A 26,331-nucleotide genomic window follows, 5' to 3' on the forward strand; every position below is an offset into this window, starting at 1 on the left:
GTAGCCTACCTAAGTGTCCCTGTGTTATAAACTATCTCTGTAACTATTGATTGTTTTATGTGTCTTATTACGTTTTAATTTTAAATAAAAAGGTTTAAAACAAAAAGTACTTCTATAAAAATGTACCAGGTACCTGCCTGGACAGTAAACATTTCCCTAACATTTAACCTGTACTTTACCATTAACATTTAACAAATAACCTGACCTTAACACTTGATTCTTATATTTACCATGACTACTAATATAAGTACTTAGAGGAGAACTAAACCTGGTATACAGTATAGGAACTTCTAGCAGATATTTATGGTTTATGGGATTATGTATATCTCTTTTGCCCTGATATCTCTCCGCTGCCATCTTGCAGTTTGTTTACTACCTGGCATGCCAGAAATTTGTTCAGCGTGCCAGGATAAATGAACTCCCTTTGACATGTGTGGGAATTAAATCATCCTATCTTGACCAACCATGGAAGCTACAGCCTCCTAAATCTGAATATGGATGAATTAGGTTTTTTATGGCTGTCTTTATTTCCCCTATGTAGAGTCAGCCTCCCTATTTTAGGTGTAGTCAGAAATAAAAAGTAAATCTGACATTTTCCAGTGGTCACAAGATCAAGATTTGAGTCTGATCAAGGTATTCCACTCATTTTGTTACGATTAAGGAGTGTTGTGTATCATGTATCAGCTGCCTGCCTGTGTGATAACTCATGAGCAGTTTAACCAATTTATCAAAATATCTACTAAAAATATATCTAGATGTATGTATGTATGACGAATATCTACCTATCTATTGGCAATTGTTTTTTTTTACATTTTTTCTTAAAAATGTTAATAACATGTAATGTACAATGTTATTTTTTTTTTTTAAAGAATGTTTTTTTACGATAAAAGTTAAATACAAGGTTTTATATGTAAAATATTACATTGTTTATTGACCAAGTGTTCAAAATGGTAAATGTTACCTAAATCTTTTAAATGTCCTACAGTTGGCCCCTGTGCCCTGGAATACACAAAAATGAAGACAGCGGACCATTTTTGGACTGACCCTTCAGCAGATGAACTTGTACAAAGACATCGTATCCACAGTTCTCATTGTCGTCAAGATTCTCCCACGAAGAGGCCTGCCCTGTGTGTGAGTCTCCTGAGCTGTGTCTTATTCTAACCTATACATATGCATTTTGTTGCATTATCTGTCACAGGCCTAATGCAATACACCTCTAATGATATCTTTTTTCTAACATTATTTACCTAACAGAAAAAAATAGAGTGACACAAAGTAAACAAATTATACACTAAGTAAACAGGCTTGTACATTATTAAGAAAAAAAAAAATTTAAAGCAATGAGGCAGTCAGGGTCAAAACCGTGAGCTATAACACCCAAGAAATTGTCACATAAAACAGCAGAGACAAAGAATGCAATCCCACTTACTTCCAGACCTAAAACATTAAACGAAAAGGTTCTTTCATCTTCCCACATTCAATCACATACTGTAATTACATATGAGAAAATGTCCCCATTAAACCCAATCACAAATAAATTACACTCAGGTCTCCAGAATTACACATCAGGTCTGCACATTGTAATAGCACAGGGATGGGGTGCAAACAAGGGTATAAAAGATCCTAAGTCTATTGCCCCCCTGCCCCAGAAAGGCAGGGGAAACTCCACAAACGGAAGTAGGGCCATTTCTACCCATCCCCTTCACATGGTCTCCTATTTCCCTGCCAGGACCATAACTCTAATCTGCTTTGTCACCTGGAGGCCATACCCTAAACATACTGATAGGTTCAACCTCTGCTTCCTTTCAGTACTGTTTTACTACTGTTAACATTAGAAGCAAAAACAAGAAAAAAGGTTGTGCGTGTGTGTGTGTGTGTGGGGAGGAGGTGGGTTCAAACTGGAAGAGAATAATAGGAAGAGAAGTATATATTGAAAACAAAGCAAGCTGTGGGGGTTTTAAGGCATATATCATTGTATTGTTGATAACTTCTCAAAACAGAATTATGGAGCAATTTTTACAGCATAACTATGAGTAAGTATAAATATGGCCATAGTCATGGCTCTAGACATTTTTTAAGCTAGTACATATCTGATTAGTGGCCCATATATTGACCCAACAGTCCAGTGATAGTCATGTAGGTGAACAGATCGCATACGTGTAACCGTCATACACGACACGTTTTGCATGATAGGCTTTCTCAGGGGTAATTGCATGTTTGCAAATACATGTAAGGAAATGCTGAACACTACAGTGATATTGTAAGGCCCTGGTCAGCACCAGTCCTCACCAGACACCAGTCCCCCAATCTAACACTGCAGTCTTCACCGCAGTAAGCCCCCACTCAGCCCCGGGAGACAAGTTGCATCTCTCAGCACTCGGTTGCCCCCAGGACTTACTACGCAAGAGATGGTGTCTGGAATTGGGCTGGCAGCAAGAGAGGAGCCCACAAATAAAGCAGTACCAAGATTCCAACAGGGACAAGTCCAGAATACAGAGCAGAGGTCATACACAGAGTATCTGTTTACATAACGAAGTACACAAGGGCAAAACACAAGCAGAGACTGGTCTTAGTATCATTGATGTGATTGTTAAGGGCCATATAACATAGAATACTTGGTGTATAAACAAGATTTTTGAAATATGCTGCTTGGTGCAACAGGAAGTCAACGGTGATGTAGAGTCACGTTGAAGTATCATTCCTTAGTCTAAGGTCTACTAAACAGGATTACCTGAAACACACACAGATTCTGGGACTGAGGAGTTTGAAAAATATATTCAGCTAAATACAATAGATCTAAATGTTTTTCAGCAGGTAGGAGAAAACTTGATAGGTGCCCCAAGCGCAACTAAACCCACTGAAGCCAGGAAAAGTCTCAGTATATCTGAGTTTGTGGGCTGCCAAAAAGGGAAAGCAGATAAGCTAAGGGTTTCTGTTTTGCTCCAGTCACTGAATCTGTGAGATTGTAATGGTTATGTTGCAGCATCAGGTGGCCTAATAAGCTAATGCAATCCCTCCAAAGGTTTAAGAAACACCTCACTAATCAGCTCTCCACTCCGGGGAGGTAACCATTGTACCCTCTTAGGTCATTCTGGTAACACCAAGCCTTGTCCAAGAATCAAAAATGTCCAAGGGGCAGCAGCACTAGTACCAGGTCACATATCTAGCAAAATTAGCTCTTTAAGGTCCCATATACCAATGTTCAGATAAACCAACAGTAATTTCAAACATTACATGCTAGTAGTAGGAGTCCAATATTTGCAAGCCCAAAGGAAACATTTGGCAGGGAAATGGTGGGAGCTCCCTAAAAACACATTCTCACTTCATTATGGCCAGGCCACGCTCCCCCCAAACCTAGTGATATGTGTATAATTGAAGTTCAGATTCCAACTTCCTATATCCAATCTGTAAAAGAAAAGAATGAAAAATGTATTATAAATTTAATATAAGTGTACAGCAGCATATATATATATATATATATATATATATATATATATATAATATATATATTATAATTATATATTTTATATGAATATTTCTTTGTATTGGACTCAATACAGCTATTTTGTATTAAATCCAATATAAAATTATTTGAATTTCCTGGCTGCACCGACGCATGTACCGACATCACAGGAAACCCCGTAGATCGAATCTGCACTTTGCGGCTGGAGATCAGAGGAGGCAGACGTGTCCCTAGGACCTGCAGGCGGGGACCAGCAGGATGCCAGGGTACAGCGACGGAGCAAGGTAAGTGTTTTTTTTTTAGTTTAAAGCTACCCCAAGTGTGATTTGGGATTACCGCTTTTGGTACACTAAATCCACCCCGAGTCACACTCGGGAATACTGCTAGGGGGTTTAATAATGTAGTATACCCAATTAAAGTAAATGTAATCTCTTAAGTATTTGCATATGTAGCAAATTACTTCCCAGCAGTGAAATTGTCATCTCTTCTTTCCTACAACCTTCTTTATTTCCATAGTACCTTCAATTATTGCACCTGCTTCAAGTACATTAGCACTTTTTTTCAGACAATTTTGGTGCCTACATCTACAAGGCTGCCATGTCACTTCCTTGTGATGTGCAGTCATCCTCAGTACTACATTGCCTATAACTGCTGGTGCTCTTTGCCACACACTATGCATTTTTCTCTTGATAGTATTTTTTATCCATAATAGGATTTTAGGAGTTTTATGAATCCTTGTTTAATAGTTTATTATTACCATTGTTTCCACTATGATATCTAATTGCAATTTTGATTGTGACAAAAAAAATTGTTTTTGATACCTAATACGATGGTAAAAAAAATGTGTTGCTCCATCACCAACAAATAGTAGTCAGATAGAGAAAATACAAGGAAATTTAACCAAGTTAGTGAAGAATCTACCTTTTGAGAGTGATACTTTTATTTTGGTCTTTTGGGAGGGATCAGAAACACAAACTACGACAGATAATTTCATATTTTGCTTCAGTGCTCATACAAGTGAAGGCTTCAGCCCCATACAGATGTTAGATTTCTGTCCTTTTTTTGTGAATGTTTCCAGTGATCTGACAATGAACAAGTGTTCTTAAAAGGCCAGGGAAGATTAATAAATAATGTAGGGGGAACCGTTGTACACATGTCAGAATTATCCTGAGCACTTTATTTTAGTGACAATCATCAAAAGTGTACATAGCATTTGCCTGGCAATGACTTTCATTTTTAAGATATGAAGCAATAACTGTAATGAAAGAGGCAGGAAAAACATTTTGTTCTAACATTCCATTATTATGTTGAAAGCATTTTCAATGTGGATTTATGTGGTTCAGATGCAGTTCTCAAGCACATGCAGTAAGCTGTCATTTTTTTCATAAGCACGGGTGTAACCAGGTGATATTTAAGGCACCTATTTATACATACACTGATTTGATTTTCAGTGAACCTACATAAAAACTTTTACTTTTTTTCATGTGTGATATTTCTTCTCCATTTCTAGATCCAGAAAAGGCATTCAAGTGGAAGTATGGATGATAGGCCATCAATGTCAGCAAGAGATTATGTGGAATCATTGCATCAGAATTCAAGGGCAACTCTTCTTTATGGAAAAAATAATGTCATGGTTCAGCCTGTAAGCAGAACATAACATAAAATATTTTTAAATTATCTGCTATTAGCTAGGAGAGTAGAACTATGCATGCTATTTTATGATAGGGTGTTTAGAATTCAGATACCTAGCCATTTACTAATTCTAAGAAAATTGAGTCAAGCTGTTCAGTGTTGTTCTCAGCAGAAATTTTTCTAAGCTGTGTGGGAAAAATCTGTTAGCTTTTTACTGCCCTCCTACACTTTGTTCTCACCTTCTAATGCTCACCTTCTTAGGATGTGCCATTTTCTATTGCTGTTGTTGTATACCAATGTATTGTGACCCAACTTTACAGTAACCAACCAAAAACAGCCGGGTGCTTATTGAAAAGTGCAGAGTGGTACGCCCAGCTAAAAGAGGCTGGGGAAAACACTGCTGTTAGAGAAAGGATAACACAGACATGGTTTCAAAAAAAATGTAGTGAAGCAGAAACATATCCTGGGTATTTTTCAGTAAAAGTGACGAATACAGTTTAAAACCTTTTTTGGCTTTGATTATTAGAGCTATATACTTTAGAAATCCTTTTATTTCTGACTGAGATCCAATTTAAGGAAGACTTTCTCTTATTTGCTGTTCATGTGACATGGGAAAAGAAAGTACAATGTTAGCACTCTAACATGGTAGCTCTAACTCTTTGCCCCTGTTGGAAAGCTGCTGCAGATACGATTTATCAGACACAATGGTACTGGACGCATAGCTGAGCTCTTCTTGTTTTATTGGAAATACAACAGGAGTATAGAAACAGGAAATTTAGGAGTTACCTTTTATGGCCCCTTCCTCTGACATAAGGGATTCCCCTGAACATCCACATATCTTTACCCAAGATTTGGCAGTCCCCCTCTTTTTTGCATTACAGAGCTAAAGTAACCATGCCTTCCCATTACATAGTTCGCAGTGCTGTCTTTGTGGAGGTGTGTCTCCTGTGACATAGGAATGCAAACAAAGAGGGGGACTGCCACTCTTAAGATCTTCAAGAAGTATGGGTCTAAGGAGATTGGGTTATAACCACATTGTTACTAAATGTGCAGTTTACCTTTAAATGTACAATATAATAATAATACTACCACCAGTAGCAGAACCACTCATCACAGTATAATATATTACAATGGTTGTTGTACCTAATTCTCTATGAACAGCATTCTAACAGCCTCTCTGTCCAGAACAAAATACAGTGCACAATACAAAGGTTGTAACAGAGTACAGAATGGGTTACCAATAGGGGGTATAATAGTGGGAAAATAAATTTAGCAGGTATTGTGAAAATCAACAGCAAAACAATACAGTTGAGTCCAATTAATTTAAGAATTGTGTAGTCTTAATAATGCTATATAAATAATGCAACAATGTTTTATAAATTATGATAATAAACAAAAGTATTTAAACTGAGGTACAGGACAATAGTTATAAAAACGAAACAATATTAAAGTGTTGAAGAGGTGGGATGGTCAGGTCAGGTGGGGAAGGAAAGGGGGTGGAGATAGGGTGGTTGTGTAAACAGAAATGTTTAAAGAAGAAAAATTAATTTAATAATTCAAATCAAATTAATTGATTAATGGCTTAATACTAAGGTGTCCTTTAATTATTGACATCTGTACACCAATTGGGGTTTCGGAGTGACACATTTATTGAAATTGGTGAGGATGTTCCAATGTTTCTGGCTATTCTGGCGTAACAGGTTAAAATGTCTAGTATGTTTAGAATTGATTCTACACATGGTTGGAGTTTTAGGATTTTTTCTTTAAATAGTAGGTCATGTCAATTTAGGTTTGGAACCCTCTGTTATGCACATTTCAATGCTTTTTCAACATTTAAAAGATGTTACCTTTTTATCATTTTGTACCGTATCTTTAAATAATTTTGTTTATTTTCATTATTTATATAGTCATTTTAAAAGCTATAAATACTCTTCTGAAACTCTATGCTTTTGAAAAGGTCTTAAAGCCATTTATGTATACTTCAGGCATATCCAAGAAAAACAAACACATGAATTCAATCAATAGTTGTAGAATTAACTGTTGTTTTGTTTAAAGTTGAACTTTTTATTGTAGATGTAAGTAAGAATTTTTTGTGCTGGAAGATATTTGCTAACAGTTTTTATTTGGTGTTTAGAGAGATGATATGGAAGCAATCCCAGGGTACTTATCGCTTCATCAAACTGCAGATACTATGACCTTAAAATGGACACCAAACCAGCTTATGAATGGCTCTGTTGGGGATTTAGACTATGAGAAAAGGTAACTTTACATTATTATGTGAACTTCATATAAAACAACTGTTTGGGCAGAGTTTGATACTCCAAATTATTGATGGGGTATTTAGAAAATGAATTCATCTAAGTACAGAACAATACTTGGTGTAAGCTTTATGCTGACAGAACCTCACATTTTAACAGAGCACTGGATATATGAATGGGGAAACATTACAGGGCCTTGAGCTTACCAACCACTGTAACGTTAGCTTTTTCAGAGTATTACAAACAAGGCATCTAAACCGCATGTTACTATTCAGAACTGATTAAATGAACACAATCCATGTGTGTTTCAGGTTATTACTGCATTTAGTCTAAATATCCACTAGTTGCCTCATCCATTCAAAATATGGAACACAATGTTAGTAGTGTAGTACACTAGCTGCAAGGAGTTTGTGTGTTCTCCCAGCTAAGTAAGTTCTAATATTTAGGGTTCCTCTGCTCAGGATAATCTGTTTTAAAAGCAACCCTCTAAAGATATCAGGTACCCCAGTTAGTGTGTAAGGAGTTCATGGCCTTTGTAATAATGTGATCTTTTGCTTGTGCTTCTGCTGAATCTAGTTACTCTATATGTAGAAGTTTAGCAGAAGCTGAATTCAGTCAGTTTATACTAATTCTAGTCAGTCTATATATAAATACCTTTAAAGATGAAAGTTATAAGAGAAGCAAACATAATATTGGTAATACCAGAAGATAAATTGTGCTTATGAAGCAGATGGGAATAATTTAATAGCAGAATTACATTTTAGGGTAGCAGACAAACAAAACACTGAATCTTGTGGACAGATATTTAATAATGTGACATTAGGTTAACGTGACATTTCTTTGTAGGACTTGTCTGACTGTTCAATGCCCTTTTGTTTTTCTTCTTGTAGTAAAAAGAAAATGGAAAGTGTGAATAAATAATGAATGACCTCTCCTTAATGTCTTGGAAATGAAGAGAAAATGTACCTTTTTTATAGTTTTTATGTCATTATTCTGATGCAGAAAGACATCAGAATGTTAATATTAAAGGAAAACATAATGAACTGTTTTGGGATTGCTGCAACTTTTGCATGTGGGCAATTAAAGTGTATAACATTTATAATTTTAAGGACAACCAAAAAAATACAGGATAACTTGTTTTTATCTAAAAAGCACCAACAAATTTTCCAGTTCTACAGATGTCAGAAAACTATTCATCCTGATCTCTGCACGTTGGGGTTCTTACAGTGTTTATGTTCTAGTCACATTGCACATACTTGTTAGGGTAATTGGCACTTTCCCAAAACTTATCCTAGCAGTTTGTTTTAAAACCGTAGCAGCGGATAATCTGAAAATTACATGCAGAAATGCAGGAACATTGTGGTGTGGGTTCCTACTCTATTTTGGACAGAGTACCAACAATTTTGAATGTGCCCAATCAATTTTTAAATGCAATTGTGCAATTAAATATTAGTACGGTGTTTTGTTTTTACCTGGCTAGGCAATATTAAATATTTTAAAACAGATCCAAAATTCAATTTGGCCTTTGTTTTGGATCTGTTGTTGACATAAAAAAAAATTTTTTTTTACCAGAAATATTTTATATTTTATTTATTTATTTTTTTAAACCAATAACAGAGAAATTTGTAAACCATCAATTACAACATAGTAGAACATATCAATACAGGTGAATCAACATACCATATAGTAACAAATTAACAATACTGAGATCTAGACATTGAGCTAACATAACTTCTCAGTTATCGTGCAGTTACATTCGCATAAATAAAATCCTATAATAGAGGATACACTAGAGAACCATCATTAGTCTGCATAAAATACTTTACAAGACTACAGGTGGATCATTATCCAGTAACCTGTTGACATACCAGGAAGTCTGCTCAAACATAGATATTATACACCTTTCAAAGAAATGTTGTGTCTTTAGATCTTTGTGAATTGAAGCTTCTAACCAGTCCATTTGGAAGACGTGTCTGAGCTTTTCTAAAAATAAATGCAAAGTAGGAGGGTCTGCATTTACCCATTTATGTAAAATTGCCTTCTTGGCAACCATTGATATGATTACGAGAAGTCTGCTGCATCCTCTGGCTACCCGCATTTGTTCAGACAATACTCCAAACAGGGCCCAGATTGGAGTAAGCGGGAGATATGTTACCAGGTGGTTCAGTGCAAACTGCACCACCTGCCTCCAAAATCTTTTAACTAGGGGACAACCCCAAAACATATGAAATTATTCTGCATCAACTGTACCACATTTCAAACAATGGGGTGTCTCACTCAAACCCATTAAATTTGAATGGTGTCGAAAAACATGGGCACCTTGAAAAAAAACTATTATCCAGACTATTGCTATGAATAATTACTAAGACATATTTGTTGTTTTATACAGATGATTTAAACTAGATCAGTCTGTAGATATAGATCAGAATTTTATTGTTACATATTATTATTGCTGCTGGAATATTACTGTTGCCAGAAATATGCCAGTTTACACCAGAGATGGATAAAGGCAGAACGGTGTCCTAGGCAAAGTAGCAGGTTTAACCCTTTCACCCCTTCTCTTCATTTGTCATTGATAAGGATTGTCATAGGTTCTAACCAATTGTTCTCTTGTTTACTGCAGTAGTTTAAAAGTTGTGACTGGGCCCCTTGGATATCCATGTGGCCCTAGGCATCTGCCTAGTGTTACCTTATGGGTGGTCCAGCTCTACAGCTTTACACCTATCATTCACTGGACTCACAAGTTGTTATCTTTGATCCTGGCAATAATACACTGTAATTTAGTCAGAAAGAACTGTGGCTATCTGAAGACATTTACAATTTTCTTTATAACACACCTAAGTAAAATAAGATGGATAAGAAAGTAAAAAAAAGCCACTGAAACATTAAATACAAAACAACAAAAATATTTTCATTTTGTCAGGATTTCTATTCATAGCTAATGCATCTCTTATTTTTTGTTTTTGTTTTAGTGTTTATTGGGACTATGCAATGACTATTCGTCTTGAAGAAATAGTATATCTGCATTGTCACCAGCAAGGTACACACCAACTCAAATGCTTATTTTGGTTTTTGTATGTCTAACAATTTCCACCTTCTCCTAAAAAACAGAAGTATGACAATCTTGCTTAGTTAAATTTACATAGTGTCCAAATATGCAATCACTGCAAAGCTTTCTCACTACAAATCTAGAATGCCATAGATGCACACTTTAGTAAAAGTTCATTTGTAAAATAAAGGTGCTGTACTTGCTATGCTTTTAGCATTTAAAAAGAAATAAAGGAATCACTAAATATATGAAACACTTTTGAACCTTTACCAGCCACTGATATATTTTACAGTTTTAGAAGCCTGTAATTTTTTGGTGGCTCCACAAACATCAATACCTTCTTGTTTAATATCCGCAGAATCTTCGCATTTGCAACTGAACCCTAACTGTACCACTTGTGCACAGTTTACTGCACATCGTGTGTTTAAGGCTGCAGAAAGTGAGATACAGTCTGGCTCATTTCCAGGTTGGGAGAAGACTAGCATCATGTAGTCTTTTTTCCAACCTTAGTGTCTCTGGCCATCCCTTTTCATTCATTGAATGTTAGTTCTTTCTGTCACGGAGGCATAGGTTTATTTTCTTGGGTCATGTAGGGGGCATACAAATGTAGTCTGCCTCGGAACACTCACACACACACGATCAAGGCATTTTCATATTTTCATTAGACTTTCGAAGAGCCAGCATATTGCTTGTAATGGGGGTTAAGGGCCTTGGAAAGAGCACCAAGGCAGGGTGATGTGACGTTTTTATTAGAAAGCTCTATATAGTTCCCTATTTCTTATACCCTATAAGATATGCAACAAATATTAAATGGGTTTTCTTAAAAAAAATGAAAGCATATTGGGACAATTGGAAGAATGAGGGAATGGCAAATAGAAGCAGACTTCCGCATTATATAATATATGGAAATTGCAGCCTTGCCTTGATGTTTTCATATTTAAACTAGATATTATTTTCCACCTTATGGTTTACAGCAAAAATCTGTGACCCCCCACTCAAAGGGGGAGTAAAACTGTAGAAAATACCTTTGGATATTATTTCAATATCTACAGCAATGTTCTTGTTTCTAACTTATTTGTATTTCTCCATCAACAGTAGACAGCGGTGGCACTGTGGTACTAGTCAGTCAGGATGGAATACAAAGACCTCCCCTCAGGTTTCCACGTGGTGGACATCTCTTGCAGTTTCTTTCCTGTTTGGAAAATGGCCTGCTCCCACATGGACAGCTAGATCCTCCTTTGTGGTCCCAAAGAGGAAAGGTAGTCTTATGGATGTGCACAAATTACATGCTTTCTCTAACGATCATAACAGTAGGTAAATGGTAAATTATAAAAATGTTTTAGACTGTTGTAATTTATATAAAAATATAAATTGTTAGTGCGTGTTGGATTGGCATTTGTGTACATGCATTGATGCCATATTGTGTTGGGTGGTATTCAAATTAAATGGTACAGTATCACACTAATGCATGTAATGTTCAATAACATGGACTGACATATTCTCTCTTCATGTGTCTTGAACATTATTGCAATGCTCCTGACAGGTGTAATACATCCTTAAATAAGATGTATATCATGAACAAGAACAAAGCATTCATGAGGACCTCTTATATTGGCAACTTGACTAAAATGTTTTTCCTGTGTCCCTGTTTATTGACGCAACATCAGAATATTCTTCTTATGCACAAGTTGTATTTTCTTTAAATTTTACAGGGTAAAGTGTTTCCCAAACTAAGAAAGCGAAGTCCTCAGGGTTCCTCAGAATCCACCTCAGACAAAGAAGAAGATGAAGCCACAGACTATGTTTTCAGAATTATCTACCCAGGGAGTCAGTCTGAGTTTGGTATGGATAATTTATTAGAACTATTCTGTGTAATCAGAAATTTTTTTCTTGCCCTTTTACCTCATAAAAAAACAGTATACTTACTTTTCCAAATTAGCTTTTTAGTAAGATGTTAAGTCGAATTATACCCTGTTTTTTTCGTAAATGAATTCGTAAATGAATTTCCCTATTATTAGACTTCTACTTTTATTAATAGAGGGTTTACTTTTTTCTTATTCTTTTTACCTGATATATTTATTTCATATACATTAATATTGTTTTAAAATATATCACTCAAATATCAGAGACCTTAATATTAGCATCTGCCTCAGACTTATAGCCTAATGCTCCTACAACTGTTATACATATGTGCACAAATGTAATGTTATCATAATCCCAGATAAAATACTTATTCACAATATTATTTCTGTCAAATCTATACAAATACATAAATATATGTTATGAGTTAAAACTGTGCAAATGGACATTTCATCACAAAGTGTTCAAAACTTTTATTTCTAAGCATCATTTTTTTTAATTTTAAAAGCTTCATGTCCATGATATTTTTTCTGTTTCTGCATAGTTTTGTAAATTGAAGGAGAACCAAGGAGAAATACTGCAGGCTCATATACCATTTCTCTTTATAAAGAAATATGGTCTTCTTCTTTAGTAAATCAACCCCTACTTCAGTAATAAAATACCTCTCTTTAAAAAGAGAAGCTGCAGAATCTTTTACTTTGGTAAATCAAGGCCATTGGCTTCAAAGTGAAAAAACGTTTGGCAAAGCCACATTTTTGTATGAACTCAGCCTCTTATAGAAGCATTACCAAATGCACCTGCTATATACTTATCTAGTTGCCAGATGTTCTACTTCCAGTACTGACAGACAGACTGACCAATGTGTACTTGAATATGTATTCTGATCTCCCTGTGTGCTGCAATATTCTTTCCTTGCACAATTTGAAAGGCCTGGTTTCCCTAAGATTATTTGGTTATGTCCTGATTTGTGCTTTTTGTAGTGGCACACTTTGCACAAGCAAGAGATCCACAGCTGAAATCCAGTTCAAAACACAATAAAACTTCTATCTAGATAAGGAATGTCATTATTCGTCCTTCTTTGTGATCTTCCTTTGTAGTTACTGTGCATCATTATTCTTATCCTCCAGATTCAAACCTCCCTTGTTCCACTTCCATTTACCACGTGAAGTCTAAGAGTCCAGCAAGTAAGACTACAGTGATCCAAAAGCATTCTGAGACATCTTTTCAGGACCCCACCATAACGGGTCTGCTGTAACACCCCTTGTACTATTCATTCCTATGTGCTGAAAAAACTATGTTGCCATTTAGGATATAAAGAATCCCCAAAATAACCTAAATGAGAATGAGATCTATTACTGTGAGAAAAATACTAAGTCAGACATAAATCCTTATGTGGTTTTCTTTGCTGTGTCCAGTATCTCACACAACTTTTACAGTTATATTAGGATAAAAAAAGACCATTTGTGGAAGGCAATATTGCCATAAATGATACTTAAGAATGCTAAAATTGTGTACCTAAGGCCTTTTTCCCCTGCGGTGCTATCTAAAATATAATCTGACTGTAGAGAAACTTTACACATTATAAAAGTACCATATATCCTGATAATGCTCAGGTACACAATGCATTGAAAATCATGTATAATAAACTAGATTTTCTGTAATAAACCACATGTTCAGTAAAAGACCAGTAATTGCACTGTCTAGTAGTGCAAAATATTGCAATTAACATTCAAGAATAGATAGGTCCAGCAATGGCCAATGGGGCCTATTTTTTATGAATGCAAAGATTTAATGATATGTAAAATTCAGCAATTTATAACAAGCAATCTAGTAAGGAGAAAAGAAAGAAAGATAGCACATGCTTTTTTGGCAGACATTTACTCAGGGGAAGGTATATTTCTAAAGTCTACTTTATTTATAACACAACAATTATATAAACAAAAATGTCAAAAATGAATCAAAAGTTCATTCATCCCTTACAGTTTCAAAGCTAAAGGTTGCGAAAATCACAGACACAGTTCAGATGTTGATCTTATTTCCCATTTCGCCTATTAGGGGCCTACTCAGGGGATTATTAGAAATCAAAGTGCTACAAAATAATACATATATAAACTTAAGTATCGTGTGTTCAAAACATGTTCTCAAACCAAATACAGAGTAAAGTGATATTGAGATCATTACTCTGTATATGTTTTGAGAACATGTTTTCAACACGCGATACTTCCCTTTATATATGTATTACTTTGTAGCACTTTGATATCTAATAATCCCCTGAGGAAGCCCCTAAAGGGCGAAACATGTCGGGATAAGGGATCAACATCTATTCTGTGTCTGTGATTTTTGCTATTAAGCAACCTTCAGCTTTGAAACTGTAATAGCTGAATGAACTTTTGATTCATTTTTGACGTTTTTGTTTATATAATTGTTGTGTTATAAATAAAGTAGACTTTAGAAATATACCTTCCCTGTGTAACTGTCTGCCATAAAAGCATGTGCTATCTCTTTACTATATTTACCAAACTACAGGCTTGGCAGTGTAACGTGACCCCCCACAGTGAATAACCCTACACTTTACCTAACAAGCAATCTAGCTAGCAAGCAATCTGTTATCACCTTCCATTTTTTAAAACAACCCAGTCAGTTTCTATTCTTTGCTGTGTTCTGCACATTATACAATTTGCAGATTATTGTTATTTTCCAAACCAAAATGCACCAATAAATCTGGACTGTGTTTACCACTAGCAACCATTATTTTTCTTTACATTTGTGCTTTATATCCTTAATAAATGGCAGCATGGGGATTACAGCTCTTATTACCTATCCTATGAAGAGTGGTACTGTATATGATTTGGGTCACTGGTCAATACTTATATTTATGATCACTTAATCATAGTAGATCTAAACAAATTATGCCATGATTGGTAACAAGCAAACTTCAAATGAATCTAATCACTAATCATTTATAATTAATCATTTTACCAAATTTAGATTATGTTTCATAAAGATCCTGCAATTTTACCAACATATCTCCTCAATGTACAGCTTTATCACATTAAACAAACCTAACTTACCTAAAACTAAAAGATGATTTTAATGTTGTTCATTGTAAATAATACCTATCAAAAGAATAACTGTTGAAAGGCATTACACGTTACCAAGTTTAATAAATCCAGGGATGGTAAGCAATATTGCATATAATAAATGACCTCCTAGCTCCTTATATATTCTTCCCCTGTTTCTTGAGATTTATATTCATTTTACAAGCCCAGGTCAGTGTAAATATAGCACTGCTTACTTTCAACTTCTGTAATCTGCATTACTGCAATCTTAAGTAACTGCATAAGGGAAGAGTCATCAAGGAAGTCATCTGCTTCAAATACTTGTTTGATTCTACATCTTCAGTGCCAATACTCATAAATGATACCTACCATATTTTTAGACTGCATGGAACATATGTATTTACAAGAGATTGCACACTGATTGAAGGAGGAAGCCTCTGCAATCGTTTGTCAAGAGCACACATTCTTCTTCTTCTTCTTCTTATTATTATTATTATTATTAATAATACATGTTTAGTTAAAGACTAAGAAAAAAGATAAGACAAAACTGGGAAGTTTTTTTTATAGATGTGCATTTGGATGATGGACAGGGCCTAGCTAAACTTACGCTGGGATTGCAGTACAGCATATAAATCATAATTACAGCTCTTGGAACTGGAGACATTTCATCTATTAAGCAAGGAAAAGCAAGGTCATTGAACAGTTTTGCAATAAAAACAGCAACTAGATGTTACCCTAAATTGAGGTATACGTACCTTCCCATTAAAAGGTATTAACATCCAGCAAATAAATGGGCATATTAGATGCATAATATTTATTTTAGAAATTGATTGTGAGTGATATACAGTGTCCTGGTGAATATAATGAGCAGTCCCATCCTGTGTGGCTGACATGGTGTTCCCTCCCTGAATTCCCCAACAGCACAAACATACACAACTTTTGCAGCTCATTTTAGTCGTTGATTGTGCTGTGCCAGATTTTTTATTTCTGTTTTTACAGCTAAAGATGGCTGAAAAATTAGATTTTAGCTGAGTAATTTTTTTTTCCATAAAATGTTCTTCATCTCAATGTTATTCATTTTCTACTGTCTGTACTGGGTGGTTCTGCTGGAGGATTCAGTAAATTTTCAGCCATAGTATGATAAGTTTCATTAGCTGGACTAAAGAGTTATCTAGGTATGAGAGAATATGAATCTTTTCCTTACCTGCTCTATGTTAGTTTGTAATAAAGGATTTATATGAATTGTAACTAAATAAAATTGAAAAATTGCACTACATAGCATATTCAGGCATAGTTCTATTAGACAAGTGTATGGCACCAAAATCTACTCAATGTAATGTACAGAAACTGATGATCATACCTGTAAGAAAAAGAGAGAATAGTGAATTCAGGGAATTGGTGATCACGAATACTGACTAATTCCAAATTTAGGGATCTGACATAAATCACCTACTAAAAAAATAGGTTCCTGCTGCTATGGACTCAAAAACAAAGTCTGTAAAATAGTGAATCAGTATGGAATAAACAGTATAGAATCATATTTCAGTTTTTCCTATTTTTTGCAGGTAGACAGTTTTTTAAAGGGGTATCTCTAGGCAAAACTTTTTTTTTGATTGATTAATTGAGTGGGGGGTAAATACCTGTAATTATCTGGTTAGATTTACTGTCAAGATTTAGTTCCAACATTTAAGGATGTGTCCATAACAATAGGTTAGGGAAAACCTTATAATAGGGATATCAGTTTTGGCAACAACTGTGTAAACGGAGATTGCTCCTCACTTTGCAAGATTTCCTCTAACTTCTTGTTGTATCTCTAGAGCAGTAAGTGGGAAATTTTCCCAATGATAAATATGGACAGCCCAAAAAAACCTAGGTACAGGTTAACCCTGCCCTTAACTATTCAGAAATTTAAAAAAGTATGGCTATTCATACACACATAAGTAATAATTTGTTTTACCACTCTTTTTATACAATAACATTTATTGTTTACCTTTCTGTTAGCGTATAATTATTTATGTAAATAAAATTGTATGTACCTATGTATGGAAAATGTATGTAGCTTTGTATGGAAAATGGGTGAACTTTAAGGTTGCTTAAAAGAGAGTCTTAAACTGCAAAGTGAAGGATACTTAGATAAACTGGAGAGTGTAAACAACCCTTGCAATAAATACATAAAAGCCAGAAATGAAGTATCAAATCAGGAACCCAATAGAGAGGTAACCAAAATGTAGAAATAACTCAGAGGTGTCATCATGTCAGAAGGGTCAACAACAAATCATCATGAACAAGATACAACACCAAAAATTCTAAAAACTATACATACTATGGATGTGGGCAGAATTGAAGTCACAAGCAAAAAATAATCAACATTTTTGTGTAACAGATGTCACTTTGGATTGAATTCTGTATAGAATGAACAGTATTGTACTAACATTTAGATTTTTTAGTAATGTACAAAAATACCAAATATTTAAGCCAGTTTACTTTGGATGTTGACTTACACAAGAGACATTTACCTTTATCTTGTTTTTTTCCACTTCCATAGTGCCACAGGATTTTATAGATCCTCAGGGGGTTGGGTTACCTTCTATGTGGCAGCCTAGTACTCGCAAATCCTCCTGTTCCTCATGCTCACAGAGTGGCTCTTCAGATGGGGGTCCAGCCAATGGCTGCAATCATGAAAGGTATGTTATGCTGGAACCTAGCAGTATTTTACGTATTAATCTGAGTAGACTAACAATATTACGTTATAAATGATAGTATACCAAGTGTGGCCATAACATATATTCGGTGTGTGTGTGTGTACATATATATATATATATATATATAAAATTGTATGTATGTGTGTGTGTATGTATGTTCCACCATCACTCGAAAACGCATGGAGACATTTCAACCAAACTTGCTATATATATGACTGAGACTCATTTGAGTGCACCAGTCATCTTTGTACAGCATTGTGCTATATGTCAGAGCTATATTTGGATGTGTGTATGTCATCACTAGGAAACGCATCAACACATTTCAACCAAATTTGCTAGACATATGAATCATGTGAGTGCAGCGCTGATCTTTGTGCAGTGCTAAGCTATATGTCAGAGCTATATTTGGTGATCACTAGGAAACGCAGAGACATTTAAACCAATCTTGCTAGACATATTTTGTTGATATGTATGAAAATAGATTTTATGTGAAATTTTTATGAAAAAATTGTTCAAACTGATATCTCTTTTTAGAGCTCCCCTCAAAATGTTATGTGACAATATGAAGTATCAGATTGTCTCGAGAGCTTTTTATGGCTGTAAGTACTCTCCAAATAATATTCTTTATTAAATTTTTTTTTTTAGTGGGACCACCTTTTGCCATGTTTTGACAGCAGCAGTATAAAATGCATGTATGTGTGCATATTTACATGAATGTTGATGAATGTTTAGATTATTCGTGATGAAATGGTACTTTTTAGTATTACACTTGGGGAAATCCATATAATTGTCACAATGCTACAGACATTTTCTCCTAAAGCAGTTTTTCTTTTTATTAGAAATATATGTGAAATTGTATGATACAGTAATTGATTAAACCAACCTTCAATTGTAGCTACCAATCCCATAAGCACACTTTTTGTGGTGCTTTTCCCTTATCCAACAGCAAACTGTTCACATCCTGAAAGGGCATTGGATGTTTGCCAATTAAAAGGTTCCCAATCCTCCACTGTTTTAATATTCTGCTGGTAAAACTAAATGCCTGCTGTTCTTGCAGGTAATAACTTGACTTTTTCTTGACTTTGCCACAATTTTGTTGGCCAGTGGGGAAACCCATTACAGTGATAGATCAAGAAGAATGTGTGGGGGTGGAGGATAGCAGGAAGCTCTAAACATACATTAATTGTATGTTTAGGAACTTTATACCTTCAGCAGAGTTTATTTATAACAAGGATCCTGTAATCATTTCTGGTATTAATTGACTGGTAATGTTGTAATTAATACAGGGTTGGCCTACTGCAGACATTTGTCTACTGTAAGAACACATTTATCAGCTCTGGTAAATCATAAAATTGTGTATCCTGATGTGCCATTGGATGCCAGTGGAGGTCTAACTGTGGAATTTTGGCAAAAATATTTAGAAGACAGCACAGTAAGTACATCTAAAAATATAATTGATCTCTAAAGCATAGGTGCCTTCCTAATATAAAGGGCCCTAAACTCCCCACCCCATTTCTCATCCAATTTTTAAAGAAAACCTGTTACAAAAGAATTATAGGCTGACATTGCTGATTTTTTTTATTATGCTGTTTGTCTGTAACTCTGTAAAAAGAAAGGCACTCACTGCATAGTTGTTTTTGGACTCTAATTCAAAGTATTGATATCAACACGACAACCAGATACCTGGCATTTTCAGAGGAAATCACAGTTTCCTTTTTATTATACTTGTAGACTTCAGTTCAAATAAAGTTGCTGAAACACTTCATTTTTTATGTTTATTACATTTATCTTCTGATAGTGACACACATTCTAAACTCTTTTACACGTGTTTCTTTCTTGTTAATCAGAATTATGAAGAACAAGAATTGTTACGACTCATTTACTATGGAGGAATCCAGCATGAGATCAGGAAGGAAGTCTGGCCTTTTCTTCTTGGACACTATCGGTTTGGTATGACAGAAGAAGATAGAAAAGAGGTTTGTGTTTTTTTTAAGACTGACAGGAAAAGAACAGCTCATTCCATAAAAAGTGTAAATGATATTCAGAATAATGAAGACCTGTGACCATACAGTTCCTTTTAATGTGTTGTTAATTTGTTTTTTATTCTAGCTGGAAATGTTTTTAATATAAAAAGTATTACCTTACATACTGGAATATAAACTTACTAAATGCACTAAATATATCCATGGTGTGTTACTTTTAAAACATTTGTTTAAAAGGGAACAATATGTAAAAAAACATGGGCTCAATCTGTTTTTTTTTGTACTTAGTTATTTATGATGAGTCACTTGTTTGAAATCTTTTGTTTATGATTGTTGATGTCAATTAGTCAGTAGATGGAGCTATGTCCTCATGTACAGTGTGTAACAAACTTTTTATTAATAAACTGCACACTGAGGATAAGCATTTGTTTTACACATTACATGAGGGCACAGCACTATCCACTAGTGTGCGACCCCAGTATAAACTTTTTCTTTGTCTAATGGCATTTTGAGGGACAGGTTATCCTAAATTAAACACAGGTTACACACCAGTAGATGGCACTGTATCCTTAAGTAAAGTGTGTAACAAAATCTTACCAACAGTGTGCAGTCTGATAGTGAAGAGTTTGTTACACACATTATATGAGTACACATGTAACAAAGTGTACAGTATACACGTGCTGCACATACTGTGAAAAAAGTGCAAATACTTCTCACCAGTGGATGGTGTCTACAGCAAACAGGTGTCTGGACATAGCAAATACCTGGCCTATTCCTAAAGCCCTGTTTTGTATAATTTTCTTTGTTAAGTGCAAACAGTATATGGTGTTTACTGCCCTTGTGAAAGAAAGGGAGGTAAACATCAACAGTCCTCCAGTACTATACTGTCCTCCCTCTTTAAAGAATTTATAATGACATGTACAGTACTCATACTAGTGATAGCTTAGAGTTGGGAAAACTGGTGATGTTGGTGCATTTCCACTATATATGCACTTCAGAAAAGTCTTCCTGGATGTAGTGTACTTAAGGTGTAATATGTAGACTGACTCTCAGTGTTTAGTCATTTGTGAAGTAAGGTGGCTGCCATTGCTTGCCTCTGTGTAAAAATGCTTGCAGCCTGGCTGCTTTCTAAATTATAATTTATGTAAAGTAGTATTTTGGGAATACAAAAACTTTGCTGGCTGTTAAGTTGTCTTTTCAGTAACAAAAACAAGGTACCACCTGTGATTTGATGAAGTTAACTGTGTTTCATTATTATTGGAACCTTTCAGTTATAAACAGATTCTAGATTTGCATTCTGTATTTTGTCCCTGCCATAGGTAGATGAGCAAATTCGCACTTGCTATGAACAAACCATGGCAGAGTGGCTGGGGTGTGAGGCTATTGTGCGGCAGAGAGAAAAGGAGTCCCATGCCGCTGCTTTGTTGAAGTGTTCTTCTGGAGCCAGTCTAGATATCCAGATTCAGAGGATGATGCACAGAGACTCCACAGTCAGCAATGAGGTCAGTTTCAACTGCACGAGTGCTTTGTGCTGGACAATAATTATTTCATCAATATATATTTTTTTTCCAGCAGTTTTAAATATTTTCAGTTCCTTCTTGGTGCTTTTCACAAATATACTTCTAGTTTTTTTCCTTCATTTAGGCTGTAATTGTATTTTCAGTTTGTTTCTTTCACAACTACACTTTTAGCTAGTGTTTTTTTTATTTAAGCTGAAATGTTGTTTGACTTGTTTTTCAGTCTTCTCAAAGTTGCAGTTCAGACAGACAAAACCATGCACGCCTACAAAGTGACTCCAGTGCAAGTACACAGGTAAAAATGTATTCAATAGGCAAATGTTTAACTCTTGAATCTTATCTTTAGAGTGCTGCTAAATCTATTCACTAGAAATAAAAGAAAGCTGGAATGTACAGCTTTGGTCTTTTTAATATGCTTTTTAAATTACAGCATACTCTATCTTTGCCAGGACACAGCCTGCATTGAGCTTGTATTTTTGTCACCATGTGTTTGTATATGTTTGCTATCCGCTTTTGGTTTCATCCCACATCCCAAAAACATATACTTACCATGTGCAGTTAACAGAGTGAGCGTTAGCAGTAGGATGACCCTGTACAAATATTTAAGATTTAAGGTAACATAAAAATTATTTTTTTTAAATCTTTAAGTTGTGATTGTCAGTGGAGATTGGTTCTCACAATCAAGTCTTTAAAATTCCATAATAATGCCTCTGTTCTTTTGATGAAGATCTGTTTAATTCCAATTTGCTCCAAAAACATACATAGCATTTAAATTGGGTTTGGATTTTATTGATTGTTGACCAACCATACTTTCATACAGATTTGGACTTACTATTTAATGTGTATCAATTGCCATAACTTTTCTATTTGCCCTTAAAATAAAAAGGTAAAATTTAAACCCCTTGCCATGTATTTTATACTGTCTCTGTTGGGGGGGGATTTCACTTCATTTTCTGTTTTGGAGACACAACAGTAAATAGGAAGAAATGTCTCCAATTTTCATGCTTGATAGTTGTCACCAGAACAAGTAGACAAATGACCCCCACCTCCACTCAAAATTTTGAATTTCTGCCACTTTGTCTTGTCACAGTAACAAAATTAGACAGTGACCAGGATGCTGACAGTGGTATAAACCTTATAGTAATTTAACAGTTTCCTACTCCGTTCAAGGCTTAAAGATAGTTTTGTGTTCACATACAGTGAAAAATATTTAACCTATATATTTTGTCTTTACTAATGTTGATTTATATCTTATTATATAAACTTGTCTTGACCTATCTGAAAGTTAATCATTTTTTATTCTAAACAAAACAATTTATATACACAGGTTTTTGAATCGGTGGAAGAGGCCGATCAATTAGATGCTAGAAGTGAGGAGAGTAAACCCTCAAAAATACCTAATGGAACTGTACCGAATGGAACAAGCTCTCCAGATTCTGGTCACCCATCCTCCAGAAACTTCTCTATCACATCTGGGTATTCAGAGCATAGTTTTAGTACAGATGAAAATGCATCAACGGATACCAGCAAAAATGCGCTTTACCTTCATATGAAACCTGGGTTAGCAGGTGGAAAGAAACAGTCAAGCTTAGACAGTAATGTTGATGGCAAAAGAGTAGAAGAGGATCTTGCTGTTCAGGACAGTTTGGACACAGAAACCACAGCCAATGAAAGCTTGGATGACTTTTTATCAATTGCTGAAAGTACAGAGGACATTTTGCCTGATAAGGAAACTGCAATGCTTTCTGTTGTGGAAGCCTGGCCAGACAGTGAAGCTGAGAAAGAAAGTTTGGTGGGAAGTGAGGACAATTTATCAGAGGAGCCAGAGATGGAAAGCTTGTATCCACAACATGATTCATTGGTTGTTATTGACAAGACCATGTCTGAAGTGTCTCCAGTCTCTTCCACCGGAGTGACATATTCTGTAGGTATCTTGCATGCCTTTCTTTGCTCTCTTATGTCTTGTGATACCATATAAGGTATGCATTAAGGAATGAAAGACAAAGAATTTATTAATTTTTGCTCTGATATAACATAATCACATTTAATCTCTATATTATTGTTTCCATATATGTCTACTTCCACATTAATTTGTGTACTGCAACTAAAAATATGCATTGCCATAAATAATGAGATGTAACTAATTTGAATTTGATTTTTTAAGTCTCAATTCTGGAAATGGCAACTCAGTAAACTGTGCCAATATTTAGATGTGTTGATTTGGAGGAAAAGTGCAACTAAATCATAAACATTTATGTAAACACTAAATCAATTTTTAGAATATTTTTATTTGTTGTTTGTGAGTTTCTTACCTGGAGACAATGCTAAAAAAAACTTGTTTCAGGCTCACAATCCTACACCACCCACATCAGCCTAAAGTGCGAGCTTCTTCAGTCGGTCCTTGAGCTGTCCATCTTGTAGACCTAATAGGCAGCCCAACGTCAATGACTTAAAGCATACCTAAACTAAAAAATGTCACCAGGAGCTAGAGCTAATTTACAAAAGGGACATGCAACGTATCCTTTGTCATAAACTAAAGCTCTACACTGTACGGCCCTTGTGTTGTGTAGTGTAGAGCTCAGCTCAGTGTTTGTTCCTGTGTAAGTGTATGCAAAGCATTTATATCATCCGTGGCCACCCAATGGCTGAAAGGAAATTTACGCCCTCGCGAAGACCTCCATTGAGCAGGCAGCAAAGATAGCAGCTTCCTCGAATGCAGTGATGACAGATCCTGGACCTGTTATTGCTGCAGGGGGGCTGCACCTAGGGAAATTCTGTGGCATATTTGCTGATTATTTCAGAAGCTCACCACCCACCAATGAGTATAGTTCCTTTTTAAAGATTGTCAGTCTTACAGGAAGACCTGTTGCTGGTAGTTTTTTTTAAGGTAAAAAACTTTGCACATTTCTTAAAAAAACACAGTACAATTGTGCAAAACAAGAAGAGAAGGAAAACTACCCAATGGTACACAGTTGGCAAAAAACATATATTTTAAGGCAAAATTTTGATATTGTACAAAATCACAGGCAAAATATTTTACCCCCTACATATCTAATTATATTTTAGCATTTGTATTCATACATACTCCTGATTTTCACTTGATCTAATTTATTTATAGAAAGATCCCTTTTACAATATTGTGCTTCTACTCATGGACAGTATCCATGTATGTATGTCGTGTCAGGACTGACCCCTATTTATATAGTAGAAGAACTGAAAAACAGAGTCTCCCACCATTCTTTACACTTGGATAGCATGTTCCATGAGCTGTATTTATCCATATGATTATATATTCTGCAACTTTTATCTGAAATTATTTCCACTAATTTCATCCTTTTTGTCCCTCTTTTTTTATTTAGCAAGAAGTGTTGGACATGTACACAATTAACTTGCACCGTATCGAGAAAGATGTTCAGAGATGTGATCGTAATTATTGTTATTTCACTCCCACCAATCTAGAGAAGCTTCGAAATGTTATGTGCAGGTACCCATTATGGTCAAAATGAAAGTCTGACAGTGGTTTTCTGCTAACAGCCTGACTTAGTCTACCTACACACGTCAGATGATTCTTGTCTGATAATCTCCTCAGGGCTTATATCGGACGAGAATCTGGCGTCTGTATAGCACTCGTCATCTGTTGTCTGGACAACTGTCCTGGCCGATCCACAGATGGCGGTCGAGGAACGCTCGTAATGAAAGTGAAGGGGGAAGATCGCAGCGGGGTGCCGCTCCGTCTTTCACCCCCCCCTCCATAGAGCAGAATGGCAACGCTTGTTCATGCATCATGCAGTTTTTTGTTGATGGAAAGGTTCATGAAAGATCCTTTCCAACGACAAATATTGCATGTGTGTACCCGGCCTTAGTGTTGAAAGATTAACCCTTCACCCAAAATAAGGGATATGCATTTAATACTTTCTCAGTTTCTTAAAACATAAAAGACAGCATTGGATAGCAACATGAGTTTAGGCCTCAAGGGCAGCAAGTGTCGGGGAATTCTTACCCATAGCCTTAGGGCAGTGACATAATGTACCTGGGGTTTGGCCCTTACACCCTTGTCTACATGTAGGAAACTAAATTTTTGATCCAAGATATGGACCACAATCTGTCTAATAAACTTGAAAATATTTCATTGGTTTCCTTCTGGTTTGGAAGAAGTAATAAAATTGTGGGTAAAGATCCTCCCTCCCCCCCTCCCCTTCTCCTCCTGATAATTGGTTAAATATACTTGACCCCGGAGGCTGGAAGGTTAAATAGAACTCCCCTTTTTTCTGTGTCATTGGGGAAAAGGCTGACCTTAAGGCTGTCTTCTTTCTCTCATTTTGGTATGTTCACCCAAGTTCTTAGAGTCTAGTAACTACTTTTTTTTGTAATCCAGCATCTTTCCAAACAAATTAAAAAAAAAACCTATTGACAGTAAAGAAGCAGTGTTGGAAAATTATAGCAATGCGTTGTCAAGTACAATATCAAAGTTTTAGTACCTAACAACAAAATGATAGTAAAACTTTTAAAACTATCAAACAAGTACAACTTACTTAAAACATAGAACTTCAGAAAGTGACCTTCGGTTTCTAGGAACAGTCTCAAACTCAGATATCTAGGTAGGTCTGGGTAGGATAACTCTGATATCCAAACTAGGTTGTTGATAGTGAATAAGGTAAATGGAAATTCTGTAATAATGTGCATTAGGGTGCTAATTTAGGATGGAATTATTTTTACAGTGGATTCTGTTCTTTTCAGAATACAAGCTGATTGTGGTGCATAAAACAAATTTTCCTCCTGTGCAGGATTGGTGAATTTTTCTGATTTAAT

At 35.4% G+C, this 26,331-nt stretch overlaps 1 protein-coding gene across 2 annotated transcripts in view; it reads left to right on the top strand.

Annotated features, from left to right (window-relative positions):
* SGSM1 (small G protein signaling modulator 1) overlaps positions 1-26,331 on the top strand; it is an 86,058-nt gene that overhangs the window by 43,226 nt on the left and 16,501 nt on the right. Inside the window, exons 7-21 of one of the 2 annotated variants that reach the window (XM_072415403.1) lie at positions 986-1,131; positions 4,974-5,105; positions 7,230-7,354; positions 10,326-10,393; positions 11,498-11,661; positions 12,115-12,244; positions 13,390-13,506; positions 17,867-18,005; positions 18,558-18,622; positions 19,310-19,455; positions 19,871-19,999; positions 21,325-21,507; positions 21,746-21,817; positions 22,850-23,446; positions 24,882-25,006. In XM_072415403.1, coding sequence (XP_072271504.1) covers positions 986-1,131; positions 4,974-5,105; positions 7,230-7,354; positions 10,326-10,393; positions 11,498-11,661; positions 12,115-12,244; positions 13,390-13,506; positions 17,867-18,005; positions 18,558-18,622; positions 19,310-19,455; positions 19,871-19,999; positions 21,325-21,507; positions 21,746-21,817; positions 22,850-23,446; positions 24,882-25,006 — 2,338 coding nt within the window. The remainder of the gene's footprint in view (positions 1-985; positions 1,132-4,973; positions 5,106-7,229; positions 7,355-10,325; positions 10,394-11,497; positions 11,662-12,114; positions 12,245-13,389; positions 13,507-17,866; positions 18,006-18,557; positions 18,623-19,309; positions 19,456-19,870; positions 20,000-21,324; positions 21,508-21,745; positions 21,818-22,849; positions 23,447-24,881; positions 25,007-26,331) is intronic. The other variant, XM_072415404.1, reaches the window with a different exon arrangement.

Source organism: Pyxicephalus adspersus, chromosome 6, assembly GCF_032062135.1.
Source record: "Pyxicephalus adspersus chromosome 6, UCB_Pads_2.0, whole genome shotgun sequence".
In the NCBI taxonomy this organism is placed as follows: Eukaryota; Metazoa; Chordata; class Amphibia; order Anura; family Pyxicephalidae; genus Pyxicephalus; species Pyxicephalus adspersus.